The sequence below is a fragment of the Lactuca serriola genome, chromosome 1 (assembly GCF_051521515.1).
Source record: "Lactuca serriola cultivar US96UC23 chromosome 1, Lser_US96UC23_V15, whole genome shotgun sequence".
In the NCBI taxonomy this organism is placed as follows: Eukaryota; Viridiplantae; Streptophyta; class Magnoliopsida; order Asterales; family Asteraceae; genus Lactuca; species Lactuca serriola.
In genome coordinates, this window is record NC_136408.1 from 52,992,453 (window position 1) to 53,008,553 (window position 16,101).

The 16,101-nt window shown below is 33.3% G+C and overlaps 1 protein-coding gene across 1 annotated transcript; it reads left to right on the forward strand.

Annotated features, from left to right (window-relative positions):
- The first annotated feature begins 334 nt into the window (after positions 1 to 334).
- Positions 335 to 12,899, forward strand: LOC145054976 (uncharacterized). Its single transcript, XM_079003253.1, has 10 exons — positions 335 to 2,137; positions 2,249 to 2,314; positions 7,484 to 8,479; positions 8,694 to 9,587; positions 9,761 to 9,910; positions 10,670 to 10,782; positions 11,449 to 11,824; positions 11,975 to 12,085; positions 12,199 to 12,314; positions 12,491 to 12,899. The coding sequence occupies exons 1-10, from the start codon at positions 335 to 337 to the stop codon at positions 12,897 to 12,899; spliced, it is 5,034 nt and encodes a 1,677-aa protein (XP_078859379.1).
- Positions 12,900 to 16,101: the final 3,202 nt, after the last annotated feature.

A 16,101-nucleotide genomic window follows, 5' to 3' on the forward strand; every position in this document is an offset into this window, starting at 1 on the left:
TTAACGTTTGTTATTTGTTAATAGTTGTTGACTTGTTTGTATTTGTGATAGGTAGAAGATGTCAGAGTTGAATAAGCAACTTTCAAGTATCTTAATCGCATGCCCTGCTTGCATTTATACTTTTAGTTTTTAATCTTGTTTTATAGACTGATAATTTATATTTTTTACAGTATACTGCAACTTGTGGATCTACTATTTGGACTAAAATACAAAAACTAGGGATGGATTAGGTTCGCTGGACTTAATATATATACACATCGAAAGTGGTCTTCCCCTTCACATAATGCATTTGTTGCCCTCTCTCCTTTTTACTTGATGATAACACACAAACATCATGTCTTCTTCATCTTCCAAAATAAACGGTGACTTAAAAATCCCATTTGAAGATATAGAATCCGCCACCAACAACTTTTCTGATGAAAATCTCATCAGACGAGGTGGATTCGGAAAGGCTTACAAAGGACAACTCCTTCGATCCGGTCAACCAATCGACATTGTTGCACGAAGGTTAGATCCAGAGTACAGGCAAGGAAAGAAAGAGTTTTTAATGGAGGTTACATTGCTTTCTGCTCTCAAGCATGACAATCTTGTCTCTCTCATTGGGTATTGTGATGAGAAGGGTGAGAAGATCATAATAAACAAGTATGAGACCCATGGAAGTCTCGACAGATATCTGGCAGACCCGACCTTGACATGGATGCGCAGACTGGAGATATGTGTTGGTGTTGCGTGTGCATTGAAGTACGTCCATTACGATGAGCAACGCGATTTTAGCGTGATACATCGCAATATCAAGAGTTCAAAAATCTTACTAGATGAGAACTGGAAGCCCAAGTTATCTGGTTTTGAACTATCCATGAAAAATACAACAGCTCGAAGACACCGGCTCCTCCTTGATCGTCTGAGTGGCACAATAGGGTATATCGACCCAAGATATGAAAAGACCGGAGGCGTCACACACAAGTCCGACGTCTACTCTTTAGGGGTTGTATTATTTGAAGTCCTGTGTGGGAGAAGAGCATTCAATAATCCGGAGTGGTTTTCAGCTCAATTGGAAAAACAAGATTTGCAAGAAGCATCAGCTGATGTCGTGGTGGATCATGAGAGACACTCTCCTAAATTGGCCAAACAACGTTCCAGAGAGGGCTCCCCGGATGTAGCTGGAAACATTACCGGACAAAAGGTCTCATCCTCATCAGAGGGCAGGGAGCCCACACCAAAGGACAGCTCATTTGTAAGAAAACTAAACATCAGTTCATCAACATTTGAAAAGCGGCCTCCATCAAAAAGTCAAATACAAATGCCATCAACTAGGGATTTATCGGTACCAATGCCAGCGTCACCATCCAGAAACTTGTCAGTAGCATCACACACAAAATCATCTGTCAACTTAGCTGATGGAACAGCATCTAGCAACTTCGATGATAAAATTCCGTTAAGCAACTTTTCAGGACGAATTCGAACGACATCAACCAGGAATTTATCAGGACATATACCGCCGCCGTTATATTCCGAAACATTTAAACAAACGGGGACACTGAGGCCGCTAGGAATCAAGAATTTATCAGTACCAGATGCGCCACCATCCCTGACCGACGTTATAAGGAACTTTTCAGTAGCATCACGCACCACATCATTCGTCGACTTAGCACCTGGAAACCGATCAAATACAAATGAATCATCAAACAGCTTTCCAGACCAAATGGAGTTTGCAGGAATGAGTCTGGTGGGAAAGAAGTTCAAGAAGTTTAACGACCCTGATGCATACTACCGAGAGAAAGAATCTGATTCTAACGTCCATACGCAACAACGACGTCCTTCACTAAATCCCCTTGACATGTGCATGTTTACCTTAGCTCCGTCTGCCAGATTCCATTATGAACAGAGGCTTGGGCACCTGTGTATTCCAGAAGAACATTTATTAGCTCCATTGGCCATATCTCTTTATAAACAGAAAAAACTACATGATCTCATCGATCCTGATCTACGGAAAAACATGGACCCACTATCACTTGAAGTCTTTTCAAAAATAGCATATGACTGCTTGAAGGATCAACGGTCAGATCGCCCAGATATAGATCATATTCTCATTAGACTTCGACAAGCGCTGGATCTTCAATCGAAACATGAAAATCCTGTAAGCCCATTATTCTAATTATATTCTTTCCCTTCCCCGCTTTTTGTTTTGTTTTCTTTCATCTGTCGATATAGTTATATATCGAATTCCCATTAATTGGATCGGTTGCAGGGTATACTGAATCAACACTCTCAAGCTGCTGGTGAAGTTGAAGGGACATCAACCAATCGATTGGAGGTAATTAACTGATTCATTTTCAGGTTATTTTGTTATCGTACACTAATTTTAAAACATATGATATATGATTCATGTCAAATTCTCAATGCCTTTGCTAATGAAGACCGGAAATATAAATTATTTATTACAGAAAAAGCATCTTCTCAAACTATGCGATAGTAAGAGAAAATGCATAAAACATCCATTTCAATTAATTACTTTTTTAAAAATAGCTAACATAGGATAACTTAAAAAGGATGTTGCTATAAAAAAAAAAAAAAACAAAACAAAACATTAATGATGGGATATGTGTAAATGACGCAAAACCATCCATTTTGGTTCTATATATAACCCCACACTTATATTCACACACTAGGGGTAAAATCCGTGTATTACACGAGTTTATTAAAAATAAAATTTTAATATAAATATGAAATATTTTATAATGTAATACTTTACATAACACAATGTAATAAATCTGCAAAAGAAACTAAATTGTTTGAATTATTTATGATAATTTATTACCGAATTAATAAGATGATTTTATTTCCTTATAGAACTCATTACAATTTTATGGAATTTTGTTTTTAAGAAAATGGAAATCCCTAAAAAATGACAAATGGAAAATAAAATTTCTAAAATTCTCACAAAATGACAAGTGTCAAAATGAAAAAGAAGATAATATGTGGCAAAAAAATCTTCATTTATTCATTTACTAGGTGTGAGACCCATGTATTACATGGGTTTAATTAAAAAAAAATAAATATAAAATTTTAACAATTTGAAAAGTTTGAATTTATAAGAAAAATAAGAAAAATGTGAATTATTAAAATTAATGAGACTTTAATGTATTGAATACATTACATATATAGACTTTTTCTAATAAATATTTTACATATATATTACCTTACACATTAAATGTGAAATTTTAATTTAATAAAATGAAAATTACAATAAAATGACAAGTGGAAAATAAAAAATTTAAAAATTCTAGAAAATGTCATGTGTCCAAATGAATGAAAAAAGGACATGTGGCAAAAAAGACCTTCATTTATTATAATAGATATTAAAAAGATATCCCATTAAACAGATTTTTCTTTAAAAATAGCCTTTTCAAGTTTTAAACCCCTCACGGCCTCACCTAGCCTCCAAGTTGGGTTTCTCTTTGTGGTGTTAATGGGCTGTGGTTTCGGCCCAAAGCTCATGCCAATATATATATATATATATATATATATATATATATATATATATATATATATATATATATATATATATATATATATATATATATATATATAATATTTAAAGCATTTTTTCTGAAATTTTTTTTTTATCTAAACGGTTTTTAGTTAACTGTAGATGGAGAAATGCATATACAGTTTCCTCTTCATATATAGTTTTCTGTTCAGTTTCGTTTTTTTTTAGTTTTTTAATTATTTATTTGTTTGTAGGAAACTTATATAGCAAAATGATGTTTTGAGATGGTTAAATAAATGTGTACAAAAACTACTATGACACATTTTATGATATTTAATTTTTTTTATTAAAGTTTAAATATATTTTACTTTTCGGGACATTATATTTTGAAAAAAACTTATTTGTTTTTATACCAGTAAATTAAAACTGTTTTATTTTAGGATTGCGTTAATTATAATAAATCATTCTTTCCAAATACATTCTAATGAAAATAAAACAAAGTAAAATTTATGTAATAAACAAATCATTGAATCAATAAAGGTAAATTGTACGTGTTGTTTGTTCAATTTAATACAAACAAATAAATAATTAAAAAAAAAACTTGAATTTATTTTTTATTAAATCCAAAAATTGAAGAACAAACCATAGATGAGAGAGGAAACCGTGGATATGTTTAGGGATGGCAATGGGTACGGGTATACCGGGTTTCGTGTTCCTCATCCCCATACCTGAATCCCGATCCCCATCCCATACCCGACCCCATCCCCATCAGGGATTAGAAATCTATCCCCATCCCCATCCCTAATGGGTATCGGAGATCCCCAATGGGTAATCGGGGATTTTTCTCCATTACAAATTTTTGAAATTTTATGAAAAATAACTTATAATTATATATTAACCAACAAAACAAAAACTATCAGACCTAATATAAAACGCTATAATCACTGATTGTCTTCAAACACGAATAATAACATTCAAGGTTATAAATTAAAGCATTTTTTGCAAAAAAAGACATTAAAAGTCTTCCCAAAACTATACGTTTGATTATTAAAAAAGCTTACTTTGTATACTGAACATTTGCTTATACATTATTAAAAATAAAAACATAAGTAACACTATATATATATATATATATATATATATATATATATATATATATATATAATATCGGGTACCCATCGGGGCCGGTTTCGGGTACGGGTATGGGTACCCGACATGTAGAACAATCCCCATCTCCATCCCTGCCTTTTGTATTCGGGTAATACCCATCCCCGTCCCCATCCCCGGTCAACTCGGGTTAGGGTTTTGGGTACCCATCAGGTACGGGTTTTTTTGCCATCTCTAGATATGTTTCTCGATCTACGCTTTGCTCAACAAAAAATCCGTTTAAATAAAAAGTTATAAATTTTTTTTTGACTTAAATACTTCACATTTGGCCTGGTAATTGAGCCGAAACTACATCCCATTAACACTACAAAACAAGAAACCTCTATTGGCAGGTAAGTTTCAATGATTTATCTAAAGTAGCTAAAAAACCTATGCATTACATAAGTTTATTAAAAATAAAAATTTAATATCAATATTTAAACATTAAATATTTTATAAAATAATACTTTTATATAAGATAATGTAATCTCTTGGAACATTTATAAAAGAAATCAAAAATTCTTTGAAGCATTTACGAAACTTTATTATCAAATTAATAGAATGATTCTCTTTCCTTATAAACTCTTTAGAATTTTATGGAATTTTATTTTAAAAAAATTCAAATTCCCAAAAAATGACAAGTGGAAAATAATAATTCTAAAACTCTTACAAAATGACATGTGTCAAAATAAAGAAGAACAAGACATATGGCAAAAAAAGCCTCATTTATTATAGTAGACGAGACGATTACCTTGTTTTTGGCTATTTTTTAAAAAATATATTAAAGAAAATTGCTATTTTATACATTTTCTCTTGTATTAACTGTAAGACTGTAAGTAAGTTGTTTTCAATTCTACACAAGGTTATGAGGTGAGGATTTTTATCTAAAATTTGTCTTATTTTTACTTAAAGACACGTAACATTTTTTTATATGTACTTTATAAATATATGAGTTAATTACATTTTTGTTTCCCATTTAATTTATATTAATTGCAGTGGTTCATATTAATATAAGATATTTACAGTAATAGACTCGGTGTAATACAAAATATACAAAAAAAAATTGTCTATGTGTAAGAGATCATTAGTTAAATGAAGGGGATAATGACTTAAAAGGGTAATATATTTTTCGATTTGTACACATTTGGTCACTGAGTTTTTTTTCGTCCACATTTACCCCTTTAACTTGTTAAACTGTACACATCCAGTCCTTATGACCGGTTACTCCAGGTTAGCCGGGAAAAATGTCTTATTAGGGTAATATATTTCTCATTTTGTACACATTTAGTCTTTAATATTTTTGTACACATTTAGTCCTTAATATTTTTTTTTTGTTTCAAAATAAGTCATTTTTTGTTTTTGTACAAATTCAGTACTTATGAATGATTTATTTAGGGTTTTTCTCACGACATCTAACATGATACTATCATTGATGATAGAGACGGTTCTCTTTGGGTGCCCACAGTAGCACCGACAACCCCTGCTTTCTCTATACGCAGTGTAAATTTTTCAATATTTTTCGATATTTTTTTCTTTTTTCTACTTACCGGCAACACCTACTACGGACCGGCAACACCTACTACCAAATCTTGCGCCCGTCCCTGATTGATGAGGTGTTTGAGGCTGTTGATGCTTATGTTCATTCCAGTCTCGACTGATTGGTTGTATAGGTCTTGTGGTTTGGCTTAGGTTTTGTATTCCGAGCGTTGTAGCTTCTTCATACGATATCTGATTTTAACGATTTTTATATCTACGTGTTCGTTTTTTAAGTCTGCTATAACTTTCGTTCAGATTACTCGCGTTAAAATATAATATGTTTTTACTTACGATTTTATGAAAAAAAAACATCCATACATGCATTCATAAAAAACGTATGGATATAAAGATCGTAATTAAAAATATATTACTTTTTAACAGGAGTAACATAAACGAAAGTTGTAGTAGACTGAAATACAAACGCATAGATATAAAGATCGTTAAAATCCGAGATAGTATGAAAAAGTTATGACGTTCAAAACACATGACCTAAGCAACCAAGTAGTCAAGATCGCGATTGACATAAGCATCAAAAGCCTAAAACACCTCGTTAATGATTGTTTCATGTAAGATGTGAGAAAAACTTAAAAAAAACATTCATAAGTATTGAATGAGTACAAAAACAAAAATAAATTATTTTGCAACAAAAAACATTAAGGACTAAATGTGTACAAAAATATTAAGGACTAAATGTGTACAAAATGAGAAATATATTACCTTATTAAGACATTTTTACTGGCTAACCTGAAATAACCGGTCATAAGAACTGAATGTGTACAATTTAACAAGTTGAAGGGGTAAATGTGAACAAAAAATAAACCCAGTGACCAAATGTGTACAAATCGAAGAATATATTACCCTTTTAAGTCATTATCCCTTAAATGAAGTTATGTATGATTAATAAATTAACACCAACGCATGGGAATCCGATATAGTTTGCGTCAAAACTGAAATCCGCAAGCAAGTTTGAGTATCTACACAGGTCTTCAATATCCTTTAATTTGCAAATATTGAAAGCCTTACTCCCACTATTTTATTAACTTATTATATGAAAGTACACTCCTATTTTATTTTATTCAATCAATTTACTTTTTTTTTTCAGCTATTGATATATTAGTAGGAAGCATTTTCGATTTTTTTTTGAAATTGGATTGATGTATAAGATTCATTGCAAAAATGATTTGACAAAATTGAATGAGAGTTGATATTTCAACTTTTTGGAAATAAATCAAGATTAAATAAAAAAAAAAAAGAATAATCATAGTCGGTGACACAATATATCCATTAATAACACACAATGTTGTCTTGCAGTGGAAAAACTTGGAACACTTGAAGATCAGCTCTCATGATATAGGGGTGGCCACCGATAATTTTTCTCAGACACAATGCATTGGGGAAGGTGGATATGGTAAAGTGTACAAAGCAGAACTCGAACATTTTGATGGCAAAAATTCCTTGGAGATAGATGGGAATAATAAGTGTGATCTGCCAAAGATACGCAGCACCGTAGCTATAAAATGCCTCTTCAAAAGAAACGACACACAAGCAGAAGAAGGGTTCTCTGCAGAGATTCACACACTTACGAGTTGTAAGCATCCCAACATAGTCTCTCTTCTTGGCTTTTGTGATGAAGAAGGTTCTGACCTGATCCTTGTCTATGAGTATGTCTCTAATGGAAGCCTTGATGACCATTTAAGAAGTTATGATAAAATGAATAGTCTTAAATGGGAGCAACGTCTACAGATTTGTCTTGATATTGCACAAGGACTAAATTACCTTCACACCGAACAAAGCATAATACACCGAGACATAAAGAGTGGCAACATTCTGTTGGATGATAATCTTGTGGCAAAGATTGCTGACTTTGGGCTCTCCAAAATCAGTCCCTTGTCTCAACAGGCTAGTTATCTCGAGACAAATGTTGCAGGTACAAATGTGTACTTGGATCCAGAATATGAGAAGACGTGTAAGCTGAAAAAAGCATCAGATATCTATTCATTGGGGGTAGTTTTCTTTGAGGTCTTGTCTGGGAGTTTGGCATATGCTCAAGCTTACACGAATAAAAATGACAAGGGGCTCGCACCCTTTGTCCGACAACACTTTCAGAAAGGAACACAAAAGGATATGCTAGATTCTAAAATAATGGAAGAATTTGATGAAAACATTTTTACTTTAAGTAAAGGGCCGAATCAAGATTCTCTGGAGACATTTCTAGATATCGCATATCGATGTTTGGCAGAAACTCATAAAAAGCGTCCAAAAATTGGAATTGTCGTCGAGAAACTCAAGAATGCATTACAACTTCAAGTAAGTCAATTTTCTCTTCATATATACTTAATCCTTCATGCATTGTTAGAAAAAAAAATTAACTTGGACATTTCAACGGTCATTGAACACGTCGATAGACACAAAATTGAGAACCTAAAATTCAAGATAGCTAATCAAATCAGTTTTAGATAAGAATTACTTTCACTTTATCTTTGAGTTTTTCATATTGATTGGGGTGTCTCATGATTCACAGAAAAACCAAAAGGATAACCTCCAAATTTCACTTGAAGACATTAAATTGTCCACAAATGACTTCAGTAATAACAATCGCATTGGAAGAGGAGGATTCGGGAGGGTTTACAGAGGAGAAGTTACAAGCATTGATGGACGTCAAACCAATATAGCTGCAAAGCGATTGGATACAGCTGGTGGTCAAGGAGAAACTGAATTTTTAACAGAACTTGAAATTCTTTTAGAGTACAAACATAGAAATGTGATTGGTCTTGTAGGTTATTGCAACCAACCTGGTGAAAAAATCATTGTTTATGAGTATGCGTCAAAAGGAAGTCTCGACTGGCATTTGGGCAACAAGGATCTTACATGGAGGAAACGGCTTGAAATATGCATTGATATTGCATGTGGTTTGGATTTCCTTCATGGGGGTGGTGCAACACAAGAGGTGGTGATGCATAGGGATATCAAGAGTCCAAACATTCTATTAGGTGAGGATTGGAAAGCAAAAATTTCTGATTTTGGGCTTTCCTCAATAACTTCAGTAAATGAGGATGTGATCGACAATGCTTGTGGCACAAAAGGCTATTGTGACCCACAATACCTTGCAGATGGTGTCTTTAAGAAAGCATCTGATATATACTCATTCGGAGTGCTTTTATTTGAGATCTTGTGTGGGAGATTGATGTTCGAAGACATCAATGGCCAAATTAAAATCCTAATAGATACGTTTAAACGCCATTATAGAAAAGGAAAACTTGATGATATGGTGTTTAAGTATATAAAGGAACAAATTGCGCCAGAATCATTGACTGCATTCCAAAAACTGGCCAATGAATGTGTGGATGATCTACGACAAAACCGACCTACTACAGGTGACGTGCTCCTACGACTTGAGGAAGCATTGAAATTACAGGTAAGTTTTCATATTCTAATTAGGAAAATGTCATTATTTCAGAATTTACTTCAAGTGTATCAAAACATAACTAAATGAAAAGTTAGTACTCATCTAAACATCTTAAACTGTAGTTTTTCATGAATAAGAAAAAGAAAAATATTATTTTCTTTTAATGTTTAACTGATATACAGGATGATTATGAAATATGGAGCCCCAAATTGCCTCATGACTATGAAGAAATATTCAAGATGTCAAAAGAATCTGAGAACTACTTGAGTAAAAAGAAAAAGGACCTTCATGACATGCTTTCCGAAGGAATCCTCCTTCAAAAGGGCAAAGTGGTAATTCGCTCCTTCTTTATATGATATGTCCAATCCATTTGGTGCTCCGTACATTCCTTGCATTTGCTTAGGCCATCTGGTATACCAAGGACGAGCCCTTTCATGGTCTAAATGGCCACTAACCACTATAATGCACACCATCCCATTACTTAGTGGTAGTGGTAGATTGTGGTGCACACAACGGAAGCCAACGTCCAATACATTTCTTTCTTTCTCTCTCTCTATCTCTCTCTAACTTTCTCTCTATCTCTCTACAATAATATATATATATATATATATATATATATATATATATATATATATATATATATATTTACAAATCAATTAATAAGATGGTTATAGTGGTGGGTATACCAACCTTTTAGTGGTTGTGTGTGGTGATGATGTGTCACCCACCATTAAAGTGGTTAGTAGTGGGTATAACGGATGGTCTTAGAATATATAAGATTCAGTAGTATACTCTTGGTTTAAGTAACTTCATCACTTGATTTTCAAAATTTAAAATATTTTGAATTAACCAAAAACCTCCAACTTTAGAACCCAATTACTATTCTTGCTCATGCATGATCTACTTCAAGCTAAATATTAGTTTTCATTGATTTATACTTTATGTGGATCCTTTTTGCCTGAATGGATCTCTTTATTACAGAATAGATATACAACAACTATTGGTAGGGAGATTATAGCAAATCATATATACAGGTGTTCAAACATAACATAACTTGGGTTTGATTTATTTTGTTTTGTTTTGCATAACAGTTGTTTTCATTAGACGATAATGGAGATCGAAATGAAATGATATCAGCAAGAAAGCTCCTATACAAGCACCGTCGGTCACATAAGTGGCCATCTGGAATTGTTCCAAAATCAAGGTGTGTGCGTGTGTGTGTGTGTTTGTTTTATGCACGTTCAAACATTTACCATTGTTAGATTTATATATTGCTCTGTTTTGTTAATGTTACATTCAATTGCCTTTCCATTTCGATTATGTTGAGTGTTTATTACATTGCATTTTTTAACTTCCAGAATAATGAGGGTCTCATTTTTTTCTAAAAAGTTCCTGATTTTTTACATAACAAGTTATGAAACAGAAAATAATTTACATTTACGCCTTACTATTAAATAGAAAGAAGTATAGAATATCTACAATTCATTAAAGAGAAAGAAGTATGTAGTGTAACAAATACATTTAGCAAGTGTACGTTTTGGCACAATGTTACAGATACGTTTTTTCAACATTTAGGTAACAAAGCATATAATTCAAAGTGGGTGGTTCACAGATTTACTATAAAAATGACCAATCTACAATGAAACAATAGAGAATATTATGACACAAGAATCTATGTTATTTATAATCTAAATGTTTATTGATACAATGTTAATTAATAAATGTAAATTTTAACTCTTGTTCAAAAGATTGAAAGGTATCCATTTATTTGGGGAAAAAGACATCAATCCAAAAATAAAAGTGTCTATTGTGTGGGCATAGAGATTAGAGGCTATGACTAATTTAGATACCTTATAATATGTATATGCAGGTTTCATGAAGTAGCAGAGATATCAAATATTTCAAATCTAAGTCTCCAGATAAAGTCAAAAGCTCAATTTTTATCTCCAGGTGTCAATTATGGTGTTCATCTGGTATTTAGATTTTGTGGTCCAAGAAGATCTTTAGCTAAACGGATGTATGTGAACCTCAAATATAAAAAGGGAAGTGAAACCTTACATACACATTTCGCAACATGGAGAGAAGACGGGTGGATGAAAATCGAATTGTGTCGATTCTCAAATTGCAAAGAAGATACTAAATTTGAGTTTCTACTAGAGAGCTTTTCACGATGCTATTGTGGAAGTCGTGATGTTTATGTTGAAGGCATTCAGTTTCAAGCCATTAATAATGCAAGTTTGAGTATTGTATTTGACCATATTTTGATCATGTTATATATATATATATATATATATATATATATATATATATATATATATATATATATATATATATATATATATATATATATATATATATATATATATATATAACATTACTTTACACATTTTATACAGGTGAAACATGAAGAAATCAAGGTATTAAAGGAAAGCCAACAAGGCTGTAAATCAGACTTGAACGCGGACCAGGTGCAACAGTTGCCTCCTACTTCAGAGGAAGTTGAAAAGGTCCTTTCGACTTCTATCATCTTTTATGTGTAGTAGAATTTAAAAAAAAATATATAAATAAAAATAAGTAAATCTTGAGATTTTGGTAATAAATTATATTGACTTTATGACAGTTAAGCACGCTAAAGGAAGAGAACAAAAAGAAGCATTATATGCTTTTGGCAAAGGAGGCTCTTTACGAATCTTCTAATGTGAAGCTTTTTAATTCCATAAACTCAACCCAGTCCAGGTGTGTTTATTTCATTTTTTGACTAATTCTGCTTAATTTGTTCTCAACAATTCTGACTTAAATAGTTGGAGCTTACTCATTTATATATAAATAGTTTTTATATATTTGTAATCATATTCTTGTGTATTGCTTGATCCTTCTCCAAAAAGTATCTAATCATGCTACCATACATCCAGATCCCAAGAAGAGGTGCTTGAGCTTGCAAGACAACAAGTATTTCATATCAAGTGCAAGATTGAAAGTCAAAGGTTGTCACCAGATACAGAATATACATGTTACCTTGTGTTCAAGCTTTCAGAACAGTGTCATGGCTTGCGTTGCCCGGTTATAGTACGAGAATTATCTAACCGAAAAAAGAAAAACACAAGAATTATTTATTTTAGATCCCCAAGCCCATGTAATGTCAATCATACTGATTGGGTTCCAGAAGAGAGGGAAGACGGATGGATGGAGGTGAATGTGTGGCAATTTAACTCAAGTAATAAGCTTCGAGATGATTGTGTTTCTATCAATTTGAAGCTCATAAGTTATCAAGGAACTATGTCCGGCCTCGTTATAAGCAGCCTCGAGTTTCGACCGATATAAGAAGATATATGAGGCAATGATGCAAGCAGATATAAGAAAGCATATATAGTTATTAGTGAACATTACATATATTTGTCTTACAAAGATTCTATACTTGTGTTAGGAGTAGTATGATATATGTCATACCACCGCATGAACGAACTATCACATCCTTAATCATAAAAATGAATGGTCATGTTTGTAGCCATTGTTATGTGGTAATTTGTGCTTAAAAAATGCAACTTATTATCGACTATTAGTGCATTGTTTTAGGATAACATGTTGGCTACAACATAGCTGATGTCAGTCAAACAGTTTCCCGTGAATTATCTCATTGGGGGGATTTTTCCTTATATACTTGCACTTTCTTATTATACTTCAAAGCATGTTTTCATCAGTGTCACATATAGACTCAATTAAGTGTAGTATGTGCTTACATAATACACAATACTACATACAATAGTATTAGGGTCAAAGTAAAATCGAGGATACTATATGAGTTGGTCATACCACAATATCAACATACCATACAACAATGTGGCATTCCATTCATGAAAAATATTTCAGTCAGACATTTCATCAAACGCTTGATGTGCATGGGAGATTTATCGGAAAAAAAGATCAGGCTCGTGCAAGTGAAGTTAAAACATATGAAATGTTTGAAATCTATAGACAAAAGTTAGGAAAGACGCACCTTTTAGTTGGTATCCGGTTCAGCTGCTTTTGTATACATTTTGAACTAGTCCTCTTATACTATTGAAATCGGTTCATAATATTGAAATCAATTATCAATTTAAATTAAATAGATAATTTGGGTGCATTAAGGGATGTTTGGCTTAGCTTTTCACAGCTAAAAGTCCTTTTTGGAAAAGTTACAAAAAGTCAGGATTTCCTGACTTTTCCAAAAAGTTCATTTTTTCTTGTATAAAAACTCCAAAAATAGCTTTTAAAACTAGTTTTGCCAAACATATTTTGATTTTTTTTCTTTTCCAAAAAGGATTTTTGGCTGTGAAAAGGTAAGTCAAACACCCCATAAGATGGATTCTTTTATATGATCGATAATGGGTAAATCGGGTAATCTCAATCTTTCGCATGAAGGATTGGAAAAAAGGTAAGTGTTAGTTAGACCGGACGAAGCGGGCACAGGGAAAGGAGGCGGGAGCATTCCCGCCCGGTGGAACACCGCACCGTCGGTGCGGGGAAGGTACGTGCGGGAAACGGAGAGGGGAGCCTCTCCCGCTCTCTCTCTCCTACTGTGATTAGTCGGTTTCATTTTTTTTTTTTTTGAAAAAATACTGTTACACAACGGTAGAAAAGGTAAAAAAAAAATTTCTTTTTTTTTTGGCTGGTAACGACTAGTTTTTGTTTATTTAATTTTTTTTTAATCTTTTTACAACTACTATAAATACATATACATAACTTTTAAACACATCAAATACTCTCTATACTCTCTACTTCATATCAACTAAAAAAAATGAATCCCGACAAACAAATCCCAAGTTCCGATCGACGGAAAAAAAGTCATGGTTCGAGTATAAACATCCCTCCTCGCAACATTTTTGCTATCGATTCATCCCCGCAAGGAGTTTACCGCCCCCAACTCGATGCTCCCATTCAATCCCCACTACAATTCCAATACCAAAATGTTGGCCAATATTACCCGATGCAAGTTCCAAATGTTCCGTCACAAATGTTTTCAAACTTTGTTGTGTTTCCGGATCAACAATCGCCAAATCAACCTCAACCCCAAACTGAAACTGAAACTCAAACCCAAACCCAACACCACCACCAACTTGTCGATGAATTGGATGATGCGGAAGAAGAAGACATGGTTCCCGAAACTCAACCAACACCACCACCACAAAGACGTAAAGGGAAAAAAACAAGTGCATGAGGGTGTCGCATAACCGGGAAGACAAAAGCCGACAATATGGGTTCCACACGAAGAGCTAGTTTTGGTCAAAGCTTGGGTTGATATTTCTAAAGATTCGATTCAGGGAAACGCACAACCGGGAGAACATTTTTGGTTTCGCATTTTAGAACGATTTCGAGAGGAGCTAGGAAAAAGTGACGACTACCGTACTAAACATCAACTTAACTCAAAGTTTCGAGAAATAGCAAGGGGGGTTTCAAAAATTAACGGGTTGTACAACAACCTAAAAACCCAACGGAAAAGCGGCCAAAGCGACGAAGAAATACTTCAAGTAGCGTTGCAAATTTACCTTGAGGAAGTTGGAAAACCATTCAAGTGGCACGATTGTTGGAAATTATTGGTCCGAAGTCCTGGTGGATAACATACGAGCGGGATTTTATTTTTGGAGTTCAACAATCAAAGCGAACGAAAATGGGCTCTAGTGGTTACACAACCTCCTCCGATGCTCGGGTCGGTGTAGATTTAAATCAGGACGACGAACTCGAGCTAGAAGAAATTGTCCCACCAATGGGTAGGGACAAAGCGAAGAGAAAGGGAAAAGGGATTTCTTCGAGTGCATCTGATTTCAGCGTGGACGTTGAGGAAATGCGGAAGATAACATCGTCGTTTGATCGATATAATCTTAATTTCTCCGAACGTTTGGCTTTCGACAAAGAAAAAGAAGAAACAAGGAAAAAGGAGCGGGCGGAGAGACAAGAAATGGAAAACATGAAGTTTTTGATGGAAAACGTCGATCATCTCTCGGGACCGGCTCTCGAGCTCGTTATGAAGAAGAGGGAAAAAATTCTGAAAAAATATTTTCCGTAGGTCGTTGGTGATTTGTTTGATTTTTAGTTTAAGTGTGTTTTTTTTAATTGTCTACTTTTTTACATTTTAGGTTTAATGTAAGTTTTAATTTAATTAATGAAATGCTTTTGATTTTTAATTAAGTTTTATGTTTAATATTAATTTAAAAATTATAATTTAAAATTTTAATTAAGTTAATTTTATTTATATAAAAAAAAGGATGAGGGAAGGGCTTCCCACCCACTCCTTCGCTTTTAGGTGAGGGAAATGATAGTGAGGGAAGGAAGGGTATGGCCCACCAAAAGTGAGGAAACCATCCCTCCCACTCCTTCCAGTCTTATTACAGATGAAACACACACTTAATCAATTTCACTTAATCAATTTATATAATTCACACGATCAAGTGATCAATTTTTATTGATTTCTGATCAATTTTTATTGATTTCTGTCTAAATGGTTTGTTACACGTGGTTAAATAAATAAGAGATATTTCACCACATTCAT

Bases quoted from the DNA above. Each gene is read 5' to 3' on its own strand.
- LOC145054976 (XM_079003253.1), top strand. From the start codon at position 335: ATGTCTTCTTCATCTTCCAAAATAAACGGTGACTTAAAAATCCCATTT. The intron at 10,783-11,448 runs GTGTGTGCGTGT...ATGTATATGCAG, and splicing joins GGAATTGTTCCAAAATCAAG to GTTTCATGAAGTAGCAGAGA. The intron at 12,315-12,490 runs GTGTGTTTATTT...CCATACATCCAG, and splicing joins ATAAACTCAACCCAGTCCAG to ATCCCAAGAAGAGGTGCTTG.